The sequence below is a fragment of the Schistocerca cancellata genome, chromosome 5 (genome assembly GCF_023864275.1).
Source record: "Schistocerca cancellata isolate TAMUIC-IGC-003103 chromosome 5, iqSchCanc2.1, whole genome shotgun sequence".
NCBI classification, from domain to species: domain Eukaryota; kingdom Metazoa; phylum Arthropoda; class Insecta; order Orthoptera; family Acrididae; genus Schistocerca; species Schistocerca cancellata.
Window position 1 is genome coordinate 722695762 of NC_064630.1, and position 24829 is coordinate 722720590.

Below are 24829 nucleotides of genomic sequence, written 5' to 3' on the forward strand. Positions count from 1 at the left end.
CGACTCTGAAGTGTTTTGTGTTACTCTCAGGAAATTGTAGAAATTACATCAGTGTGTTCATTGCCACAAAAATGCAAACGAACATTTCCCTCTCTGCAACAATGCATGGCTTCACACAAATCTATGCACTTGACAGAAGCTCAGAAAACTTTGATGGACTGTTCTTCTTCATCCGCCCTACAGCCCAGATCTCACACCTTCTGGCTTCCATCAATCTAGCCCAATTAAGAATGCACTCCATGGGAAGCAGTACTTGGATGATGGGGCCTTTATCGATGAAGCAAGACATTGGCTTTGACATTGATCAGTAGAGTGGCACCATATGGGCATACAGATAGGCACTCCCAGTAAGGTGGCATAAGGCTGTCACACTGAATGGAGATTATGTTGAAAATAGGGTTTTGTAAATAAAAGAGTGGGGAAACATATGGTGTATTGGAATCCTGAATAAAATGTACCTGCTTTCAGAGAAAACGCCACAGTGGTAATGCATATATTGTAAAGTTTGTAAAGATACTCAAATAACAACTATGTTTAATTTTATCCACATACTCTCTCTCTTCTATCACGTTTCCCCTCAACTCAAATGCAATTTTCGTACAAAATTATAATTATATATGTGTTAAGAGTCACATATTTGAATAATTTAATATAGAACTGACATAGGTATTGGAAATGAACCTAAAAAAACAGATGTTGACTGAATAATACTTGAGCCAGGAATCCAGTTATTACCAGTCTCGAGCACTATCGATAGACCCACGTGGCCCATTGACAACTGTCTTGCCTTTAGTGAATTGAGATTGCCTAGAAAACTTCGGAGTTAATTTGCTTTAAAATGTTTGAGAGTTGTATTGAAATGCTTTGGCAGGTTGGTATTTGAAACATCAGGAATAAAACAGACACAAAAATCTGATTGCCATAATGTCCCTTTATTAGTTGTATTTAGGCACATGTCATATGTTACTTTAATAAAAGGACTCTTCTCTAAATACTTTGCTTTTTATTTATAAACCCTATTATTTATGTCATTAAAATGACGTATATTTACTATTTTCAGATAATTTACAAAAGAAGTGTGTCTGTTAGTTAGTTTTACACTTATTTGATTGTCAAGTCATGTATTATATTAGTGCAGAACCTTTTAAACACTTTATTACCTAAAAACAATGATCTACTCTGAACAATGGAAAATAAATTAGTGTCTACATTATATTGAAACTGCTCTTTCTTTATGCCTATGTGTTTCTGATTTTAATCAAGCTTATTCATTGGCATATTTAAACATAAGTTAAAATAAGAACAGAAGAAACACCTATATTATTAAGAAACGTACCTCTGCCTTTGGTTGAAACAATTATACAACTCTGAAACATTCACTTTCAGCCATTGGAAGTGTTAGAACCAATTTATCACTTTCATTGTGCTATTTTGCTTCCTTTTCTCAACAAGAATGCTTTAATCTGCTGAAGTTCTGCTCTGAATGATGGAAATACAACCAAACAAATTATACAATGGTGAAACTTAAGCAAATTCTGTTCTGCTGCTCTACTGAAAATCCAAGAAATGATATAGTGTTAGCTGCTTTTCACATCACATCATACATTACAACCTATACCTGGCTACTGATAACCTACCTTAGGATACAGATGTAGAAGAGATAAAACTTAGGCCTATTTCATATGTTTTAAACTTTTATAGTGAGTGTTTTTCATCATTGAAATATGGTAACTGTTTATCTGCTACTGCAGTGGGGCCTATGTGACCCCAGTTAGCGATACATTTTCAAAAAAAAAAAAAAATGGTTCAAATGGCTCTGAGCACTATGGGACTTAACATCTGAGGTCATCAGTCCCCTAGAACTTAGAACTACTTAAACCTAACTAACCTAAGGACATCACACACATCCATGCCCGAGGCAGGATTCAAACCCGCGACCGTAGCAGTCGCACGGCTCCGGACTGAGCGCCTAGAACCGCTAGACCACCGCGGCCGGCGATACATTTTCAAGTAGTTATTTCATATTCCATGGATTGTAATTGTGACAACTCACTATTGTATCAACTGAGTCTCAGTAAAAAGTATGACAACAAGCTACCATTGATATGTTTGTGTTAAGCAAATACCATGTCTGTTTTATACTGTTCATACAGTGATTTAGACTTACCCCTATCAAGTCTCTCTCCCCCTCTCTCTTAAAACACACACACACACACACACACACACACACACACACACACACACACACACACACACACACACTTATCATAATTTTTATTACCTATTCAGAAATTTGTCTATTGAGTTGAATGAGATATCAAGCAGATATTACTTTAGTTTGAATTTGAAGTTAATTTTATAATCTGTTACATTTTTTTACACCACTGGGTAGTTAGTCAAATATTTTATAACTTAAGACCTCTTTTTTTTCTGCGCCAAATTAACCCTCTGTTAGTTGTGCTGACTGCAGTGGTAGCCCATGCAAACACTAATGACTGCATTCCCACTCTAGACAGGCACAGACATTCTCAAACCTAGTAGCTTCCTGTAGGGAGTTCGGTTTAAGCCAGTGTAGGTATGATGTTCAGTGAGTTAACATGTGCCCTTTGAAAATAAAATTGTTACAACAGTGGTCCATGCACCTAACCTTGTACCTTTTTGGGGCACTCCTGATGAAGTGCTAAGGCTGAGTGATGACTAACGTACAGTACACTGTCATTTCTCCATCTAGTATCATACATATGAAAGTTACCACCGTTTTCAAAATGACAATGAGATCGACTGTTGACCAAGAAGATCATAAGGGAATGAGTGTGTTGTGAAGCTGTTGTCAGTATATCTAAATGCATGTCACCTGTTATCCTTATTTGGTCCTACAAGCTTCTGCCCAATAAAAGCTTTTTCTCCACATCGCCGAGTTAGATTATTGAACAAAAGTAAAAGAAGTTAGCCAACGTTTCGACATTTTCATCCCAAAAATGTGATGTTATCGGTGACAAAAAGTTACAGACCCGTTTTATTTACGTCTAGTGACAGTACATTTGCCGGTAACCAGTTATTAATTTTCAAGTCTTCAACTTACTCTTATCAGCTGTTCATTGTTACCGTTTTGTCTTACATGTTTAAGCGTCCTCAGAAAGAAACTGAATCTGTAATATAAATATCATCTTACTGAATTCACTACGCTAAACTTAAGGTATTACAGTCTCAGTATCAGAGGTACAGTTTGTTTTTAAGTGAAGGCTCTTTTATGCTCCAGTCGAAATAAAATCCTTAAACAAGTATAAATTGTTCCAAACAATTGCAGAACGTAGTGGTTCGCCAAGCATGAAATAGATATTGACAAAATATTTGAATATTTACGAAAATCAATCACGTCAATTTCTCTACCTAAGTTTCTTGCGTCAACGCAGCTGCAAACAGGGCTATCAGCAACATCACTCTAGGTGGTGTTGCTATCAGAGATCTGTGCGTTTTAAATTCAGAATACAATATCTCGTCTTCATTATGGAGCTGAGGACATTCAATAAATATTCAACATTTCTGTGTCCAGACTTGCCTCGAATCGACCTAACACATTCTGAGAAATCAGTGACAGATATATCATTCGCCGTTGCATAACTTTCACTTTGAGAATGTTTGCTTTGTGTACTATTGAGAAGTGATGCAGAAATGTCAAAAGGCCAGTCAATTATATCCTCTTAAAAAAACAAATATGTGTTTTTAAGATGTGTTGTCGTCACTGTCGTTGTGATGACAAGCGTTGTGAAATATCAGCTGGTGCCTGTCGGATGCTGTTAACACCGTTTCAGCTTCTGAGTTAGTTCTGAAAGACGTACGGTAAAACCTTTCAGTGAATGAGGGAGATGATTAAATGACGTAATGTTTCCAGTTGATATATTGATTTATTTACTTGCAGGCTGACAGAGAAACGTGTAAAAATGTCGGAGGAACATTCGAAACTACTACTGTCCGATGTAACGTGTTCTTGGACTATTGTTAATGAGAGACAGCTAAATGATGCAATTAGCTTCACCACCGAAGCGTCACCAGAACAGCTGTGAGTTTCACGGCCACGTACCTCGTACAGAATTATCTCCGCTGCCTTTCATTTCTAGATGAACATTTTTAACTGTCATTCTCTGTAATAGAATACTCTTCGATTTGTCAATATACCAGCTTTTATGTTGCATGCTGTACAAACGAGTACTGCTATTATTGTGAGCCTACTTGGGCAAAAATTAATACTTACTAATTTATATTAGCTCTAGGTAGGCTAGTAGGTTAACATATTCGTCCAAAGACCACATTGTAATAGTTGAGGGTGTGTTAACGTAATACAAGGAAAACGTAAGTTGTATACAAAGACAGGCGAATGTGGCACCATGTATAAAGCCCAATTGGAACCTAGTTGAAGGAAGTGCCCTGGCATTTATCAAAACATATTTGTTTCTTTATATGTTACTGGCAGGGCAGGATATATATACTGTTCAGTATTTGAAGTGAACTTTATGACAGGAAACTATATGGTTCCAGAGACTTTTTCAAGTCTCAAGCATCTATGATGTATGTATGCAGACTGAAGAGATTAATGAAAATTTGTACCCAGGCCAGGATTCGAGCCCAGATCTCCTGCTGACTAGGCAGCTGTGCTAACCACTAAGCAACCAGCGGATTTGCCCAACTGCACGGACATTGTAGCATGTCACCCATCTTAGAACCACGTTTCAATCCTGGGCTTGGTACAAACTTTCATTCATCTCTTCAGCCTGCGTATATACATCATAGATACCTGGGACTTGAATAGGTCATCTGATTAAAGCAGCTATGTCTGGACAGAAATACAGAAGCGTCTGATTCCACCCGTCTGCTTTGACCCATGACGTCACAAATATGGCGGAAACGACCATACATTACGACTCCAATAAGGCGCCTATGACGTCATTATGTAAACATGACCACAAACACATAAATACATTGAAAAACCAACATGTACACGTTCCACAAAAAACCTAATGAAACTAACGGGACAAACGTGGGAAATTGGGGGTTTTGGGGTGGGGACAAAGTAAATATAAACAAATTTAGACACACACTACCATACCAAACCACACAAAACGACGAAAAAACCAACACAAAACTCCCTGAATTCCACTAAACACAATATCCTCTGGAATCGGACACTTCCCTTGACCTATATAGCTCAACATCAACTCCCGATATCGAAACACCCACAGCAACCACACATTCGAATTGAACACTTCCCTTGATCTATATAGGTCAACTGAAACTACCAATACCAAATCATAAAACCCAAAACTACAACCACGTCCACAATCATAGCTACCTCAAAAAACACAACAAACCAACAAAATTGGAATCGAACACCTCCCTTGACCTGTTATCCTTGTGACATCTCCACATATAGCCATTCCCCGTCCGAGATGCTGGAACTTTAGTAAGCCTCATTTCTTCATGACACACTAAACACTTCACGACTTCATCCAAAAATCCTAATAGTTGAATAAATTTTATTGGTGATGATGTGCTGTCCCCCATCATCGCTGACAACCGAAAACTGTTGACCTTGTCAGTCATAACCATACCTACCAAAGACATGAACAAAAGCAATTTACCAAAATTCACACATGACACACAGAAAAAAAACTACAATAATGTTGAGATAACAAAACCAAAAAATATTGCGCTGAAAGCACATTCATCACCAATACCACACACATGCAGTGCTACCACACAAATGAACCCCATATGCCATGTAATTCACTACCCATAAACACACCACCAGAGAGCACCACCATTCACATCAAAACAACACCAACAAACACACCACTCTCACAAACTAAACTCCGCGCCATCGTGACATCACACAACACAACAGATTTTTGTCACAGGTCAAAGCTGACGGGTGGAATCGGACACTTCCGTTGACCCGTCTGGACTTCAGGAAGGATCCCCCATTTTGTTCAACGTCAGGATGCTATTCCAGTACTGTTGGAGAGCCTGTGCAGAGTTGTTCCAGTTTAGGAGGAATACCACGTGAGCTGAGGCCTGATGGGAATTTGGATTGAGGATGGAGGCTTGTTAGGATTGTCCGTGCAGTTGTGCAAAGTCAGTCTGCCAGGGTGTTACAAGGGTTAGAGCATCTACCTAGTGAGCAGGAGATCTGGTTTCTAATCCTGTCCTTGGTACAAATATTTATTTGTCTCTTCAGTCTGTGTATATATGTCACAGAATATTATTATATTTTATATGGACACACACATAAGAGATGGAAAGCAATAAATAATTGGGGAGGAGGTTAATTTGTCCATTAATTATCATATTTTGCACATGCTACATGAAGCAAAACCTTCAGATAAATGCTATGAGTGTATTTTAATGAATAAAGAGAAGCAGCTGCAAGGAAGACGGGAATATGGGTTCAAGTCCTGGTGTGGCGCACAGTTTTAACTTATCACAACTACAGTATTCACTGCAATGTATGCTTCACTGAAGTTTTGAAAAGTGTTATCTTCGTTTGTTGTTATAGCTTGAATGTTTAAGCTTGCGGGAATGTGCAGTGGAATCTGTTCAGTACCTGTATAAATTTACTGCAAGGGGACACCCATATAGAAATAGTTGATTTATGTACTACTCCAGGCACAATACATAATCGTTTTGCTCAGTTGATGGAAAAGTAGCACAGAAACCGAAGACAGATACAGCATCAGTTACCTCTGAATGTTGTGTAGGCCTATCTAATTTATGTTCAAAGTTTTATAGCATCTATTGTCACCACTAACTGAGATAGTTCATTTCCCATGAATACACATTTCTCAGTGTCACTTGTTGGCGTAGTACGCCTGTGGCCATAAAATCCACGGCATTCTGGTAACAGAGGTCATTATTCTGGAACTTGACAGAAATAGCATTGTGCAAAAAGGGACTTGCATTCAACTAGCTCTTGATTTGATCACTTTTAAATGTCGTGATCATCATTGACTTGGTGTTATGCTGCCATTTATTTGTATGTGCCTCATTATTGTCATGTTACAAATTCACAACAGTGCAAAAAACATTTTCAGCACCACGTGGTAAATTTATAACATTTAACAATATCATGAAAAGGATAGTTGCTACTCACCATATAGCGGAGATGCTGAGTCACAGATAGACACAACAAAAAGACTGTCAAACAAAGCTTTTTGCCAAACAGGCCGTCATCAGAACAGAAAACATACATACACTCAAGCAGACGTTAACTCCCACACTCATGACCACAGTCTCTGGCTGCCAAGCTTTTTTTGTGATCCCAAAAGTAAGGTCTAAAATTAAATATAAAGAAACATTTATTTACAATAAATTGTATATGGTTTTGAAGCTTGAACATTTTCTGTTTTTCCGTGTAATTGCCATTTCAATTGATGCATTTTTGTAAACACTGTAGCAGTTGTTTTATGTTCATGTCATATAAGTCAGCCATCAAGCTATTGAAGAAGCATTGGGCCTCATCTTTCACCTCGTCATCATCATTGGAGAAACGTCAGGAACAACAGCCAAGTGTTCCTTCAATTTGGGAAAAGTGGTAGTCACTGGGCCGAAGTCTGAACTATAGGGTGTATGGGTGGTGGTGGTGATGTCCCATCTAAACAGTTGTAGAAGATCTATGGTTTGACAGGCGATGTCCGGGTGAGCATTGCCATGGAGAAGCTTATGCCATTGCTCAACATTCCTCTTCTTCTGTTCTAAATTGCCCATCTGAGTGTTTTTTATATTCAACAATACCTATTGGCATTTATTGTTGTCCTGAGAACCATGAAGTCAATCAACAATATCCCATTTTGGTCCCAAAATACAATTGCCATGACTTTAGAGCCATACTGTGTCCTTTCGAATTTTCCTATCTTGGGTGAATCAGAATGCTGCCATTCACGTGATTGTTGTCAGGCCTTAGGTGTGAAGTGAAAAGCTCAGGTTTCATTGCCCATGACTGTTGAATCCAAAAGGCTGCACATTTCATCTGCATAACATGGAAGAAGTTGGTGTCAAGTTTCAGCATGTTGCCACTTGTGGTCTTGTATCAAAATTCTTGGAACCATCTTGTGCACACCTTCCAAAATTTCAACACTTCAGTAAAAGTGTGACGAATGGTGCTTTGAGAAACCTTAGGAACAACATTCCAGAGTTCATCGAAAGTGATCTGCTGTGCTTGTTGCACAATTTTTTGAAGCTTTGCGATTGTCTCTTCAGGAATTGATGGTCTCGCTCTTCTTATCTCATTGCGAATTTCAGTATGATCTCCTGAAAACACTGTACACCACTTGAGGACTTTTTGACATCCATACATGACTCTCTATACACTTCCATCAACTGTTGATCACTGTCAATTGGTTTAACACCTTTCACATTCCAAAACGTAATAACTGCGTGAACTTCACACCTGGTGGTAGTGACTAATGGGCGCTCCATTACAACTGGCTGCCAAGCGAAGACTGAAAGCTCCAGTGGATGTGCAGTGGTTTCTGTAAACAGTGGAAGGGGGGGGGGGGACGGCAAAATAGTGTGGCCGATAGCCATGCAAACAGTTTCCCTGTGGCCGATGGCCTAGCACTTTGGAGACCTTTCTTTTGAGATTGCCCTCATATATATAGTGTGTGTGCGTGCGTGTGTGTTTGTGCACATGCGTGCATATTTTGAGCTATTGATTTTCATTGTGTTATCATGACAATTTGTATATCATTGTGAAATGATCATTGGCTGAATAAATAAATAAATAAATAGAGGATTTCTTCCTGGAACAGTTTGTTTATGGGTAGCCTCCCTCTAAGTGACATCCTCCCCATATTATGCCTCCCTAATCTTCCTGTATCCATTCACTCTGGCAAAGCATCTGAAAATTGAACCATGTTGTTGGTTTTTAGTTTCCAGAAAGTTGATAGTCACGTCAGCTATTGCTGATTGCCTGTGCCATAGATTTTCTGCTTCCCAAGTTTCCATAATGTCTGTCAAAGAATGTTGACAGAGTATGAACCACAGATCTTTCTCCAGGCCAAGATATAAAGGCACACAGAAAAACTGACCAGTATGACCACCTGAAAACGCTCTACACCACTTGAGATCACCAGAATATTTCATTCATAACACGGTTTGATCGAATTTCATTTCTGTAAGTATCATTCATTAATTCACATAGGCTACGATGGGCGGGTCACGTAACTCTAAAGGATGAGGGCAGGGCAGCGTGCAGAGTACTGGTAGGGCACTTAGAGGGAAAACGTCTTGTGGGGAGACCGAGGCATAGATGGGAGGACAATGTGAAAGCTGATTTGAGGAGCCCAGGTATTGAAGGTGAATGGAAAGAAATAGCCGAAGACAGGGACAGATGGCGAAAATACGTTGCTGCGGTAATGGGCTCTCGAGTCGGGTATGACCAGTGAGAGAGAGAGAGTGTGTGTGTGTGTGTGTGTGTGTGTGTGTGTGTGTGTGTGTCAGTGTCATTCAAGCTGGGAAACAGGTTGATGAAACTGCTGAAAGCCGATTTATTTATTTGTAATTGTTTGAACAAAGTGTCAGCTGTAGTTTCTTGGCAAAACACTGTACATTGTATTAACTAAACAAAAACTTATTTTGTGAAAAGGTGTTTTCATTTAGTTAGTACAGTTAATTTTTGCCAAATTTTGAGGTCTTTGAGTTAGTTTGTGCAAATTATACACACATTCCATTGCACTCACTATAGATAATTTGTGGGTGAAGAGATTCTGCATTCACAGCTGTTAGCAAGAGTAACAAGTTTTCACGTTTTCAACAAATGTCTTTATTTCTTTCTAAGATCACAAAATGTTGGTACCGCATAGTACTGGGTTCAGTCAGCAGTGGCCATCTTCAGATCTGTTTTAAAAACATGTTTTAATATAATGGAGCCATAAAGGAATTGTCAAAAGATAAACACAAAATCAGCTCAATGTTTTGTTTAGCTTTTGGCGATGCCACTATGGCTCCATTGTATTAGGATATGTTTTCAAAACAGATCTGAAGATGGTCATTGCTGCCCAGAGCCGGTAGTCTGATGATCTAACAGTTTTTGATCATTGATGGAAATATAGAAATTCGCTGTACACTTTCCAGATCACTGTTTGGTTCACAACCATGTTACAGCTTGTGTAACAAGTTTTTTCTATAGATAAGATTTTGACGCAATAAGAAGACATCTAAACAGAAGAAATGTGATGAGTTGATGGGGAATTTGTATAGTCCTGTATGATAAGACACTTCTCTCCTTGCTACAATTTATCATAGGTCTTTAGAGCATTGACACATTCATTGTAAAAAATAAAAGAAAAGAAAAAAAGAAAGGGGGGGGGGGCACTGGTTATTTATATGTTCAAGTAAGGTTGTTAGATGTTTATATCCATAGCCTTATTTTGCAGATGTCAGGTTGTTGTAGAATTGTGTATTGTGATTTTTTGGGTGAGTGTTGCAATCAACGTGGATTCCATGAACAGGGATTCTGAAAAATATGGCTCAGTCTTTATATCAGTGAGATTCAGAAGGCACCTGACAGCGGTGTATCTGGAATGCGTTTCATACAGTTAAAACACTGCCACCTAGTGTACAAGATTACAGGATGTTGGAGCACATTTGTGATAACACTGAGGACATCCTTACAGATAGAACTTAGCGTGTTGATCTTTATGGGAAAAAGCCATCAGATACAAATGTAGCTATGGATGTAAACTTGGTATACAGATATTAGTAGGGAGAAATCATCAGATGTCAATGTAGAAATTGCTGTACTCTAACACTGAGCTAAAGAACGATATGTGTTACTTATCTGATGGATAATGTTGGAAGCTATCTGAGACTGTTCACATGTGATGCTTTTGTGTGAGAGAAGGTCACAATGCCAGAAAATTGTAGCTCGATATGGGAAGACCTACAAAGGATTGACATTTAGTACAGTGGTGGTCAGTAGGGTATCAGGTTAATCAGGCATAACATATTACACACAAAACTGCAGAAAGACATAAATTTTTAATTAGTTAACAATTATTTTAATCATTAATGAACATCACCTCAGCTGTATTCTTACACATTTGTTGTGCGGTGACCAGTTTCGTGCATAGAACATCTTCAGGTTGCCAAGTTGTGCTATAGTAATAACATAAATGGTCTGGATGTCATATGTAATGTAAAAGACCAAATTAAGGAACAATGGTCACAAACATTCTCATGACTAGCTGGTGGAGGTATGGTGACCAGGCATTTGTAAGCAGCTTGCCATGCCTGCTCGCCATACTTCGACCAGGCAGTCAGCAGAAGATTTACGGTAATTGTTTCTGGATCTGGTCTTTCACAGTACACATGACAACCGGACTGTTCACGTCATAACTTTAGCACAGCTTGACAACTTGAAAATGTTCTAAGAAGGAAACCAGTTATAGCATGATAAATGTATTATAATACAGCTAAGGTGGTGGTCATTAATTATTAAATTAGTACCATTTGGGATGTTCAATATGATAATTATTTACTAACAATTATGAATGCTGTATACATAGCAATCTGTCTGTCTGGAGTGATTTAAACTGGTAAGATAGATCAATGCCAAATTAAAATTCACTGAAAGAATTCTAAGATTTGCTCATTCACTTACTGTGTTCTCTCCTGCACACACCAAATGAGACATACAGCTATAGTTGTAGATATGTGTGCAACTTGGAGAGTACACTGTAATGAATAATTGGCTCTAATCGACAGTATTGCAAAATCATCCACTGTCAGCTATCATTGCAAACAGTCAATGACTAAAGGCATATTTATTTGCTGACTTAATTATGCAGTATTAGCACCCTTTTATAAAAAGTTGAGGCAGACAAAACTCGTCTAGTTAGGTATAATTTTTATCTTTACACCTTATTGATCTAAGTGCAGTGGATTTACTTTAATAGTTCAATTTTTTCATCCCTTTATTTTGAGCTTCTGTTATGAAGAATTCACTTAATTTGGTGGTCAATGACTATACATGAACATTCTCTCTCTCTCTCTCTCTCTCTCTCTCTCTCTCTCTATCACGAAAACTGGTGTCAGTGGGTTGAGTATTTGCCTTAGTTAGTTTATTTCTTTCATGCCTAATCACACTCCAAATTGCCTTTTCTTCATTGTTGGAATTTTGAATTTGTTGTGCATAGTACATGGTTTTCATTCTTTTGATGATACTGAAGAATTTGCCAAATGGCTTTTTGTGAAATCTTCCTGGCATAAGATTCCTCAATCCCAAATGTTAAATACACTATCTCTCCATTTGTGTTTATCTTTGGTCCATTGCAGAGCCAAACTGGAATCATTGTGTAGTACACATATTTTTGGAAATAATTCATTCACATCTGATGTGGGTTCTGTAATTTACTGCCCATTTCTCACCCTGCAAATTCTCCTTCATTAGTGCAAGCATTTACAGTTCTGGGAAATTTTAGTTTTCCATTCTCAGTTGAACATGATTTATGGAGATACTTTATTGTTGGTATTGCACCTTCATGGTCGTGTAGACCATTTATTATGCAGCTCACATCTGTTTTATGAAAGACAGTTCTATTTATAGATATAGATGTTGACTCTGAAATTATTGGTATATCTGAACACTTCTTAAATAAGGAGATAATTCAGAGGCTTCCTTTACCAGGATACAGGTTGGCTGGCAGCTTTTCGAGGAGCTCTTTGCGGTGTGGGGGAGTAGCCATGTATGTGAACAATGGCATCCCATTTGAGTCAGTTGATGTTTCAAAGTACTGCATTGAAAAGGTGTTTGAATGTTGTGCAGGTGTGGTTAAATTTAATGGAGCTAAACTTCTAACTGTTGTTATTTATAGATCCCCAGACTCCAATTTCACAACATTTTTGCTAAAGCTAGAATAAGTTCTTGGTTCACTTTATAGGAAATACAAAAAGTTAGTTACATGTGGTGACTTCAATATTAATTGTATAAGTGATTGTGCAAGGAAGAGGATGCTGGTAGACCTCCTTAATTCATATAATCTTATGCAAACCGTATTCTTTCCAACGAGAGTGCAAGGGAACAGTAGAACAACCATAGACAACACCTTTGTTCATTCCTCATTACTAGAAGGGCATTCTGTTAGCAAAAAGGTGAATGGCCTTTCAGATCATGTGCACAAATTTTAACTCTAAAAGATTTTTGTGCTGCAACACGTGCTAAATATAGTCATCAGCTGTTTAGGAAAGCTGATCCAGTTGCTGTAGAGACCTTTGTAAACCTTATCAAGGAATAAGAGTGGCAAGATGTTTATAGCGCTGATACAGTAGACGATAAATATAACGCTTTTCTCAAGACTTTTCTTGTGCTCTTTGAAAGTTGCTTTCCATTAGAACGTTCAAAACAGGGTACTAGCACAAACAGGCAGCCTGTGTGGCTGACTAGAGGGATAAGAATATCTTGTAGAACAAAGTGGCAATTATATCAAAACGTTAGAAACAGTCAAAATCTAAATGCAGCAGCCCATTACAAACAGCATTGTAAGGTGCTTAAAAATGTTATTAGGAAGGCAAAAAGTATGTGGTATGCAGATAGAATAGCTAAGTCTCAGGATAAAATTAAAACTATATGGTCAGTCGTAAAGGAAGTGGCTGGTCTGCAGAGACAGGTCGAGGATATAGAATCAGTGCATAGTGGGAATGTCCGTGTTACTGATAAGTTACATATATCTACAGTATTTAATAATCACTTTTTGGATATAGCAGGTGAACTACATAGAAACCTAGTCCCAACAGGGAATCATATAGAGCTCTTAGAAAAAAGTGTTCCGAGACTGTTACCTGAAATGCTCCTCCATGATACTGACAAGAGGGAGATTGAGTTAATAATTAAATCACTAAAGACCAAGAACTCTCATGGATATGATGGGGTATCTAGCAGAATACTGAAGTATTGTTCTATGTATGTTAGCCCAGTATTTAGCCATATCTGTAACTTTTCCTTTAGGAGTGGTTGGTTTCCTGGCCGATTAAAGTACTCAGTAGTGAAGCCACTTTATAAAAAGGGAGACATTGATAATGTTGACAATTTTAGACCTATTTCTATGCCATCTGTGTTTGCTAAAGTTATCGAGAAGGTTGTATATACAAGGTTACTGGAGCATTTAAATTCACATAATTTGCTGTCAAATGTTCAGTTTGGTTTTAGAAATGGTTCAACAACTGAAAATGCTATATTATCTTTTCTCTGTGAGGTTTTGGATGGATTAAATAAAAGGTTGCGAACGCTAGGTGTTTTCTTTGATTTAACGAATGCTTTTGACTGTGTTGACCACAAAATATTACTGCAGAAGTTGAACCATTATGGAGTAAGGGGAGTAGCTTACAATTGGTTCGTCTCTTACTTTAAGAACAGAAAGCAGAAGGTAATTCTCTGCAATATTGAGAGTGGTAGTGATGTTCAGTCCCAATGGGGCACTGTCAAGTGGGGCGTTCCCCAAGGGTCGGTGCTGGGGCCACTGCTGTTTCTTATTTATATAAATGATATGCCTTCTAGTATTACAGGTGATTCAAAAATATTTCTGTTTGCTGATGATGCCAGCTTGATAGTGAAGGATCTTGTGTGTGATATTGAAACAGTATCAAATAATGTAGTTCATGAAATAAGTTCGTGGCTTGTGGCAAATAATTTGATGCTAAATCACAGTAAGACTCAGTTTTTGCAGTTTCTGACTCACAATTCAACAAGAACCGATATTTTGATCAGACAGAATGGGCATATTATAAGCGAGACGGAACAGTTCAAGTTCCTAGGCGTTCGAATAGATAGTAAGCTCTTGTGGGAAGCCCATGTCCAGGATCTTGTTCAGAAACTAAATGCTGCTTTATTTACCATTAGAACAGTATCTGAAATAAGTGACACTTCAACACGAAAAGTAGTCTACTTCACATATTTTCATACGCTTATGTCGTATGGTATAATTTTTTGGGGTAATTCTTCTGATTCAAAAAGGGTATTTTTGGCTCAAAAACGGGCTGTTCGAGCTATATGTGGTGTAAGTTCGAGAACCTCTTGTCGACCCATATTCAATAGTCTGGGAATTCTGACATTGCCCTCACAGTATATATTTTCTTTAATTAAGTTTGTTGTTAGCAATGTTAGCCTATTCCCAAGAGTTAGCAGCTTTCACTCAGTTAATACTAGGCAGAAATCCAATCTGCATGTGGAATGCACTTCCTTGACTCTTGTGCAGAAAGGAGTGCAGTATTCTGCTGCATCCATTTTCAATAAGCTACCACAAGAACTTAAAAATTTTAGCAGTAGCCCAAACTCTTTTAAGTCTAAACTGAAGAGTTTCCTCATGGCTCACTCCTTCTACTCTGTTGAGGAGCTCCTGGAAGAGTTAAAAAATTAAGCAAATTCCAGTGTTGCATTGTTGATTTTCTTTATTTAGACTTACGACTTGTTACTTGAATATGTTTTTTTATATTTCATTTTATCTGTTTCTATTATCGTTTTATAATTTCATGTATTGACTCATTCCATGACCATGGAGACTTCTCCTTAATTTGGTCCCATAAATAAATAAATAAATAAATTAATTAAAAAAAATTAGAAATAAATTATCAATCACAGTTGCATGTTGTCTTATTCATGTTGGGAATGTTACTGTGGCAATTAAACCATGCTGGGTATCAATAACTCAAGGTGCCCTCTATCAGAGCTCTTCTAGATGAAACTGGTGTTGAAATATCCCTACAAAATCATTTCCCACTAATTCTTATTAGCACCACCTCTAAAATTGCATAGCAAAGTTTAAAATGAGGGTCCTATATATTACTAGAACCACCACCTTGTATGTTTCCAATCCAATTTTTAAAATATTAGCAGTCAAAGAGTTGTTGAATACGGTTCTGACTTTTTGTTTTGGTTGGTTTATATTATGATTATATAAATGGGCTCTCTTATCATAAACTCAATAAAGAAGTGTGATTTAGCATATAATGCATTATTTTTTGTGTGTTTAATCACCTTGATGTGCCCTTTATGTTGAAATTCTGGACATTTATGTAAACTGATTGTTACAGTTCCCTCAGAAACTATGAAACATTAAATAATAAACAAAAACTGAGATGTAATAATCCAACATATTTACATTTGTAGATCATTCTGACTCCTGTCACATTACTCAGAATTAAATGTTGGCATTGCACCTGATGGAGGTAGTGGTTATTTTCTTTAAATAAAATTAATTGCTTGAAGATGATTTTTGAAATGCATCAAATTTTCAGTAAACTTTAGGCTAAAATAAGTACATTCATAACAGAATTTTAAGAATGTGAGAAAGAGATTAAACTAGCCATTGTGTCAATGTTGTGAATTGTGTTTGCAGGAAGGATCTGGAAAGTGTTGTAAGCTTAGAGACTTGCGTACATCTCTCAGCTAAAGATGACTTACAGCCTTGCATTCTGGAGCTGAGACCAGAGAAACTAAAAATAAAATCATTTGTTATTGTTTCAGAGGTAAGTAAATTTGTCTTAAAGCAAAGTTCTAACGTAAAACAGTTATTTCCATGTGCAATATATACAAAAAAACTTGCTGAATACAGCTGATGATTATGGTTGACAACAGATGAGTATCCATATTATATTTGCTCTTTTTCTACATTTCTGACAATACCACAATATTACATTTTGTGTTTGTTTAACAACTCTTTCAACCTCTCATTGATTCTGTGGTTCTAAAGATCTGAAATTTTTTTTTTCTAAATATGAAATAGTAGAAGCAGTTGAGTTTATAATGTACACATTATTGTTTAGCTGACCCAAGTGCACTAAGGTGGTGACACAAAGCAACTGGGTATGCCCCACTGTCTGAAGCCATTGCCCGAATTCCCTCAGTCCGTTTCTCCCAATGTTCTCACACTTGCACCAAAGTGGTCACATTCTGAGGAAAAAGTAGGTGATGTATAGGAGGAGACAGGAACTGACAAATGAATGCAGATTATACTACAAGACAGTAATGAAGGAGGAAACAAAATAACAATTCTTTATAAGAAAACATTTCGTATGGTACTGGAAATGACAGAGGTCATGTGTTAGTAGAATGATGAGATCATCATCATCATTTTTTGTTCTATTAAAAATATACTCATTTTTAGAAAAAAACAGAACACCTTAAACGACTAGAGATAGGACATTCATATTCACAGGATGTGTACATTAATATGGTCTGCAGAAATGATTAGCATTTGAACCATGTCAGCCCATGGGTTCTAAGTCAACATTGATATGCAGTGTAACAACACCTACCGGTGACATGTGTATGTGGGTTTTGTTGTGGCTATAACCTGAAGGTGAAGGATTAGTGTCATTTCAGCAGATGTGCAGGATGCCTCACTGACGTGTGCACAAACTGTACCATTAAATCAGTGACTTTGAAAGAGAGCGCATTATTGGCATGAGAGAATGTGATGCCTCCATCTGGGATATCTCTCCTCATGTGTGATGAAATGTTTCAGCAGTGTAATGGGTGTGTGAGAATGGGTTTGTGGAAGGCTGCACCACCCAGACAACCCCTCCTCCTCTCCCCCCTCACCCGCCCCCCAACCCCCCTCCCTACCTGAGAAGATCGATATCTCATCCAAATGGCATTGCAGGATAGATATGTGTCTTCCTTAGCTCTGGTGCAACAGTGGAACAGTGTAACACATTGTACCCTATCAGGGGTGACAATCTGTCACCATTTATTATGGTATGGCTATTGAGCATCGTCCACTTCTCTGCCTACCTTTGACAAATGTGCAGAAACATACTAGACAGCAGTGGTCTATGGAATAATATCACTGGGGACAGAAGTGGTATCAGGCAGTGTTTTTGGATGAATCCAGGTTCTGTTTGTTTGCAAATGATGGCTGCATTTTGGTTCACTGCAGACAGGAAGAGTGGCATCACAGTGACTGCATTTGCACAAGACATACTGTGCCAACTCAAGGCCGTATTGTGTGGGGTGCAATTGGGTACAACCACGAATCATTGCAGGTGCGTGTCCAGGTGCACTGTGACAAGTGTTCTTGCGACTTTTAGCCATACCCTTTCTGCACAATACCCCAGACGCATTCTTCAGCAAGAAAATGCCTGACCACATGTTGCTGCACAAGCACATGCTTTCTTGGTGTCACAGCCATTGACCATTGAAAATGTATATACATCAATGGGAGTGCATCAGTGGGCCAATTTTTATAAACAGATATGACTTGTGAAATGACATTGCAAAGTAATGGACTTGTCATATTGACATAACTATACTGGATATCAAATATATGATTGTTATTTTCATATTTTTGTGTAGGTGTTGCTCAGCAGCTTGTGAATATGTGAAAAAGTAAGACATGACTTCCAGGAAGTTGCAGTATGTGACATGAATAATTGAAAATTATAAAGTTTTGCATATGCAGTTGTTATATAACTGGCTTATTATGTAATATTGGCAAAGTTCATAGATATCATACACTGTGCCAATTAAACAGGTACATATCCAAATGCTCATAATGTTTTTGATTCCTGGTTCAAAATGGCAATAATGATTTCCATAGTTAGCCAACATTATTCAGTTACTTGCACCTAGATGATGATAAAGTTGTAGAAACAAGTCATTGAATAAAGTCAGATCTTATAGCAGATTCTTTCTGATCATGTCTATTATTATTATTATTATTATTATTATTATTATTATTATTATTTATTATTTTAAGTCAAGTCAACACTGCAATGTCAGTAACTGGTGTATTCCGTAGAACTTTGCCAATATATGGTGTTATGACACACATGAAACATGCAACGCTTTGCTAGAAATGGAAATACCTTTTACTGACTCCACTCAAAGTATATCCGTTGTTTTGGCACTAAATAAAAACGATTACTTTCCAAATCTCGTTAAGTTTATTTGGCACCATTGACAGAGTTGGTGAAACAGGCTTGCATGGAAGACACAATGGCTTTCGGTTATGCACATCATCATGCCTTATAAAACCATATTGCAGATATACTATTCAGACTGAACAAAGCACTTGGCTAAACTAATATTCTTTTTGTGAAGTTTTTGTTTCCAATACCAATAATACCGCACTAGGGCATGTCCTTGGCTGGCTGGAATCCTTGACGCCACATTTGTTTGCCTCTAGTTTCTCTCAACAAATCGTCAGACATTGTTCAGTAAATATGGAATAGCATAATAGAAGGAGAAATTAATGTGCCTTATCAAACAACACCAATCAAATGGAAAGAAGCAGTCCTAGGACACACAAAATACATTTGGAAAAAATGTGAGACAAACACATTTGAAAGTTGAAATAGTGCTCAGTTGCCATAATTTGTAAAAGTGACCACTTGCAAAAAGTGAAATATTCATTTTTGGCTCTTGTGTGTGTAAAAAAAAAAATCAAATGGTCACATTCTAACCATACTGCAAATATTGAGCACTGTATTACGTACCGTGTGCTTTTGCAAACGCTGAAGGAAACCGCAATTTTTGCTAACATTACAGGTATCTGGGTTAGCGCTGTCACAAGTCTTAAATGTTTGTTCGTGTTATGAATAATACAGTGCTTCTTCATAAACCAGGAAAAATGTTTATAATAGCACATGAAAGACCAGTGGATAAACTGCCTCTGCATTTTTGAAATGATGCAAGATCAAGTACATACAATGATTAAAAGTATAAAGAAAGGAAATGTATCTAAATATCAGAAATCAACATGACTTGATATTAAGTGATTCACCTGTCTGCCGTATTCCAGATTCTCTTTCCTACATCTACACCCATACTCTGGGACCGCCATGAAGTGCGTGGCAGTGTGTCCATCCTGTTGTACCAGTTATTAGGGCTTTTTCCTGCTCCATTCACATATGGAGTGTGCAAAGAATGAGTGTTTAAATACTTTTGTGCAGTGATTACTCTAACCTTGTCCTCACAGTCTTTATGGGGGCAATATTTAGCATACTGTAGTATATTCCTAGAATCATCATTTAGATCTTGCTCTTGAAACTTTGTTAGTAGGCCTTCTTGGGACAGTTTGCATCTATAATCAAGTGTCTGCCAGTTCAGTTTTTTCAGCATCTCTGTAAGATTCTCCCATGGACCAAACAAACCTGTGACCATTCATGCTACACCTCTCTGTACATGTTCAGCATCTCCTGTTAGTTCTGTTTGGCACAGGTCAGACACATTTGAGCAGTATTCTAGGATTGGTTGCAACAGTGATTTGTAAGCAACTAGGTGGCCAGAGTGGCCGAACAGTTCTAGGCGCTACAGTCTGGAACCGTGCGGCCGCTACGGTCACAGGCTCGAATCCTGCCTCGGGCATGGATGTGTGTGATGTCCTTAGGTTAGTTAGGTTTAAGTAGTTCTAAGTTCTAGGGGACTGATGACCTCAGCAGCTAAGTCCCATCGTGCTCAGAGCCATCTGTAAGCAACTTCCTTTGTAGACTGTTTGCATTTCTTTAGTATTCTACCAATAAACTGAAGTCTACAACCTGCTTTACCTATAACTGAGTGTACATGATTGTACCGCATCATATCTCAACAAAGTGTTATGCCCACGTATTTGTATGAGTTGACTGATTCCAGTTTTGTCTTGTTGATAATGTAGTAAAGAGATATGATATTTATGCATTTTGTGAAGAGAATGTCCTCTTCCGTGCCAACCAGCATATATATATTCTACATCAAATGGATGTCAAGGATATAGGGTGGTAATTTTGTGGATCACTTCTGTTACCCTTCTTTTAGACTGGTGTGGCCTGTGCTTTCTTCCACTACTTGTGATGTTCGCCTGCTTCATTTCCTCAACAAAATATGTTGTGTAATTGGCTGACGTAGGTGTGGGAAGCTGCTGCGCCCAGGCCGCTGCAACAGTCAGGGATCAACTTACGGCGACTCAGCTATAGAGCTGTTTTTGCAAGAGTCACTTTTTCAGAACTGGAAGTGGGTGGAAAAAAAATCATCAAATTTTCCCAGCCATTCCTTCTGGTCTAATGAGACCATCAATCCTCCAACTTGCCATCCTGGCAACTTTTTTGCACAGAATTCACAAATAAAATAAATGATTATCAGAAAGCAACATCTCGTCAAACATGCTGCAAAATTGTCTCATCACAAATTTTTCCCAAGTTATAACGAGAAATAGGTACTGAATGAAATACACTGGGAACAAGATATGTAGTCTTTCAGGTCAAGAGGAACGGCTTGACAAACTTGATGATTTGTTTTTACATTTCCAGTTACATAGGGAGTGGCCCTTGTGAAAATGGCTCAAGATTGTACACAACGTTACAGATGAAGCTGAATGTTGGCAGAAGTTTGTGCAGGTCCCGTCAGTACATTCTGTACAGATTTGAATAAAATTAACCCTTGCAGTACCAAGAGAGGGTACTTTATGCACACCTTGTCAGAATATTGTAGTCTAGCCCTGTACCTTATATTTTAAAATTTGGAAAAAAATTATTATTGTTAGTGATTTCTCCTACTAGATTCCATGATTGTTTTAAATTTTTCTGTAAAATTTAACACAAATTTGCCTTAGTAGTGGAAGTGACTTTTCACAACGAATGTCATATTCACGTTTCCTGGTTCAGGATCCTTCTTACACATAAACATATCTTCATAAAGTATGTTGTGAATAAAGGTCAATGACAGTTAATGAAATTTGTATTTTTAAAAATTTTTTTGATGTTGTAAAGTACTGGCCCATGGTAGTACGCATTACCAAAACTGCATTGATATTGCTAAGATTGTTGTAAAAGATATTTTCAGGCTCTGGACCCTGCTTACACCTCAGTACATATTTAAAAAGTATGTTGCCTGTAAAAGTTAAGAACAGTTAATGATTTTTTTTCCCTTGGGAGTCATGAAGTACCCCCTGCACTCCTGCAGGTAGTACATGTTATGGAAAATGCATTGGTATTGCTCGGGTATAAGAGTGTTGAGCTGGGACCCCTAGGGCACTTGACGTGGCTTGTCCATGTTTCTGAATGATAAAACCCAACATATTAACAAATCTGTTTGAAATTCTTGTGGCTGGATGGATCAGTTGTTGATGAAATGAAATGAATTACAGTTTTACACTACTAGTACAGTATTGACCACTAAAGTTGTTGCACAGCCTCTACACTTAGTTGAAAATTCATGTAGTTCTTTTGTCAAGTTCAAAACAATGAGCTGTGCTATATGATCCACTTGTCTGTTTGTATCTGTCCAAATAATTTTTAACAACAACAATAATCAATTTTTGACAATTTAATGTAACTACATCGGTAAGACGAGTGGGCATAGGCAGAGGGTGTATACCATCAACACATGATATCATGTTGCAGAGAATGCTGTACAACATGACTGAAGCAACGAAACAAACATTTGTCCATTGTTGTGAAGAAAAGATCCTATCAGTTCAGGTAATTAGTTAAAAAAATAGTGAACAGATGCATCCTACATGAAAATTTGAAATATTTAGTTGTCCACATAGAAAGATACAGGGCACCAGAACCATTTGTTAAAAATGGGGACTGTTCTGTATGACCAATATTATACATAATCAACACACTGTAATTAAATAGTATAAATTAACTGTGAAGTGACAGAACCAGAAGATAAGTTTTTTATATTAATGACAGTTGAAGACAACTGAACATGCAGAAAAAAGTTAAGAGTAAAAATTTCCTAGAGTGCTTTTGGTGAACTAAATTGAGTTCTTAAAACATAGCACCAATTTGTAAAAAGGAAAGTTTTGTGTTGTGGCCTGATATAAGCCAGGCAAGCTACTGCCACAAAGTACATAGCATGTGGACCACAGAGTGGTAGGATGTTAGAGAAAGTTTCAGTCATTGGGTATTTCCAGTTTTGACTTACAGAGGTGCATCTTGGAACTGTTGGGACAGACACATAAACAAATAAGTGGGTCAAGGAGCACAACTTCTGATTGTGAACTTAACACATCATGATAAAAATATGTGAATTTTCACCTAAGTGTAGAGATGATAGCAGACCTGCTACAAATGTACATGCCAAAAATCTGTTAGTACAGTATACAAACTCAAATTTATTTATAGTACCCAGTAATGACATTCTGAAACATGAAAAGAGTGTAAAAAGTGTGATAGTTGTGTAGAATTGTCAGTGCTGTGAAGTTAGTTTTCTGAGAAATATTTTGATACCTAGCATAACAAAATAACTTCCCTTTTTTTTTTTACAGTCTATGGTATAATTTTGTTTTATTTGGCTGGAAATATCTTCAGAGTACAAAAGTTACTGAGGAGCATAATCCATGGGGGTGTGTCAAGAATGTGCACATATTTATTTTGTATCTTGCTGAATCTTACATAACAGAGAGAAGATGTAAGACTCAATGCAAAAACCAGTATCCTAGTTGTCATACTGCAAGAAACCACAGAACCACAGATAATGCTTATGACCATAGCTGTTTTGCACCATTAAACCACAATAAAAAAAAACACATTAGTCATCCATTTTCTCTCTCTCTCTCTCTCTCTCTCTCTCTCTCTCTCTCTCTCTCTCTCTCTCTCTCTCTCTCTCATATATTCTCTCGCCTCCTCCCCCTTTCTGCCCCCCCCCCCCCCTCTCTCACACTTCCATATTAAGGCTGGGATGTTAGCAGATCCAGCTATTGTGAAATTCCAATGAAGTATGGGAAAGAGCTTCGTATTGATGTTTTCAGTTGTGTTCATATCAGTGGTGCCTACGTAGTGCATGGTAAACATCATTTCTCAGCTTTTCACATGCCACTGTGTCGAGGTAGACCATAATGCATCGGTTTTGGGGAAACTGCTGCCACCGGTCAGCTGCTATGGGCAACAACTTGTGGATGATGGGAGACTCCGTTGACTGTCTTCGGCTGTTACAGTGGATACAAGGATCGCAGTACAGTACAGTGCTTGCCATTTCAGATCTGGGTAGCAGTAACTTGTCAACAGCCAGAACATCTAGACTGCATGGTAAAGGACACAGAAATTAGCAGGACAAATTTTCCAAAAATGTCTTGAGCAGCTAGTTTGACAACCCACATGCAATGGAAATATGTTAGACCTTGCACTTACAAAAAGGTCTGACCTTATCAACAGTGTTAGTGTAGGGACAGGTATTAGTGTTTACGATATCATTTTAGTTTCGGTGATTACTTAAGTTAATAAATCCATCAAGAATGCTAGGAGAATTTTTATGCCGGAAAGAACAGATAAGTATTTTTTAGTGTTCTGCTGACACTATGAATGGATATAATTTATTTCCAACATGATGGACATAAAGGAACTATGAGCAGAGTTTAAACAGATTGTAAGTTATGATCTGGAAAAGTGTGTTCTGAGAAAGTGGATTAAGGATAGAAAAGCTCCATCGTGGTTTAATAACACTTGTTCGCCCACTGCTTGAAAACTGCTCACCGGTGTGGGATCCATGCCAGACAGGGTTGATAGAAGAGAGAGAGAAGATCCAACTGAGAGCAGTGCGCTTCGTTACAGGCTCATTTAGTAATTGCGAAAGCATTACGGAGATGATAGATAAACTCTAGTGGAAGACTCTGCAGGAGAGACGCTCAGTAGCTCAGTACGGGCTTTTGTTGAAGTTTCGAGAACATACCTTCACCGAGGAGTCAAGCAGTATATTGCTCCCTCCTACGTATATCTTGCGAAGAGACCATGAGGATAAAATCAGAGAGATTAGAGCCCACACAGAGGCATACCAACAATTTTTCTTTCCACAAACAATACGAGACTGGAATAGAAGGGAGAACCGGTAGAGGTACTCAAGGTAGCCTCCGCCGAACACCAT

General features: G+C 37.9%; 1 protein-coding gene across 3 annotated transcripts in view; it reads left to right on the forward strand.

Moving 5' to 3' along the window:
• Positions 1-3628: 3628 nt before the first annotated feature.
• Positions 3629-24829, forward strand: part of LOC126188191 (uncharacterized) — a 40638-nt gene continuing 19437 nt past the window's right edge. The window contains exons 1-3 of one of the 3 annotated variants that reach the window (XM_049929725.1): positions 3629-3840; positions 3920-4060; positions 16383-16512. In XM_049929725.1, coding sequence (XP_049785682.1) covers positions 3942-4060; positions 16383-16512 — 249 coding nt within the window. In that variant the 5' untranslated portion in view covers positions 3629-3840; positions 3920-3941. The remainder of the gene's footprint in view (positions 3841-3919; positions 4061-16382; positions 16513-24829) is intronic. The other 2 variants (XM_049929724.1, XM_049929726.1) reach the window with 2 other exon arrangements.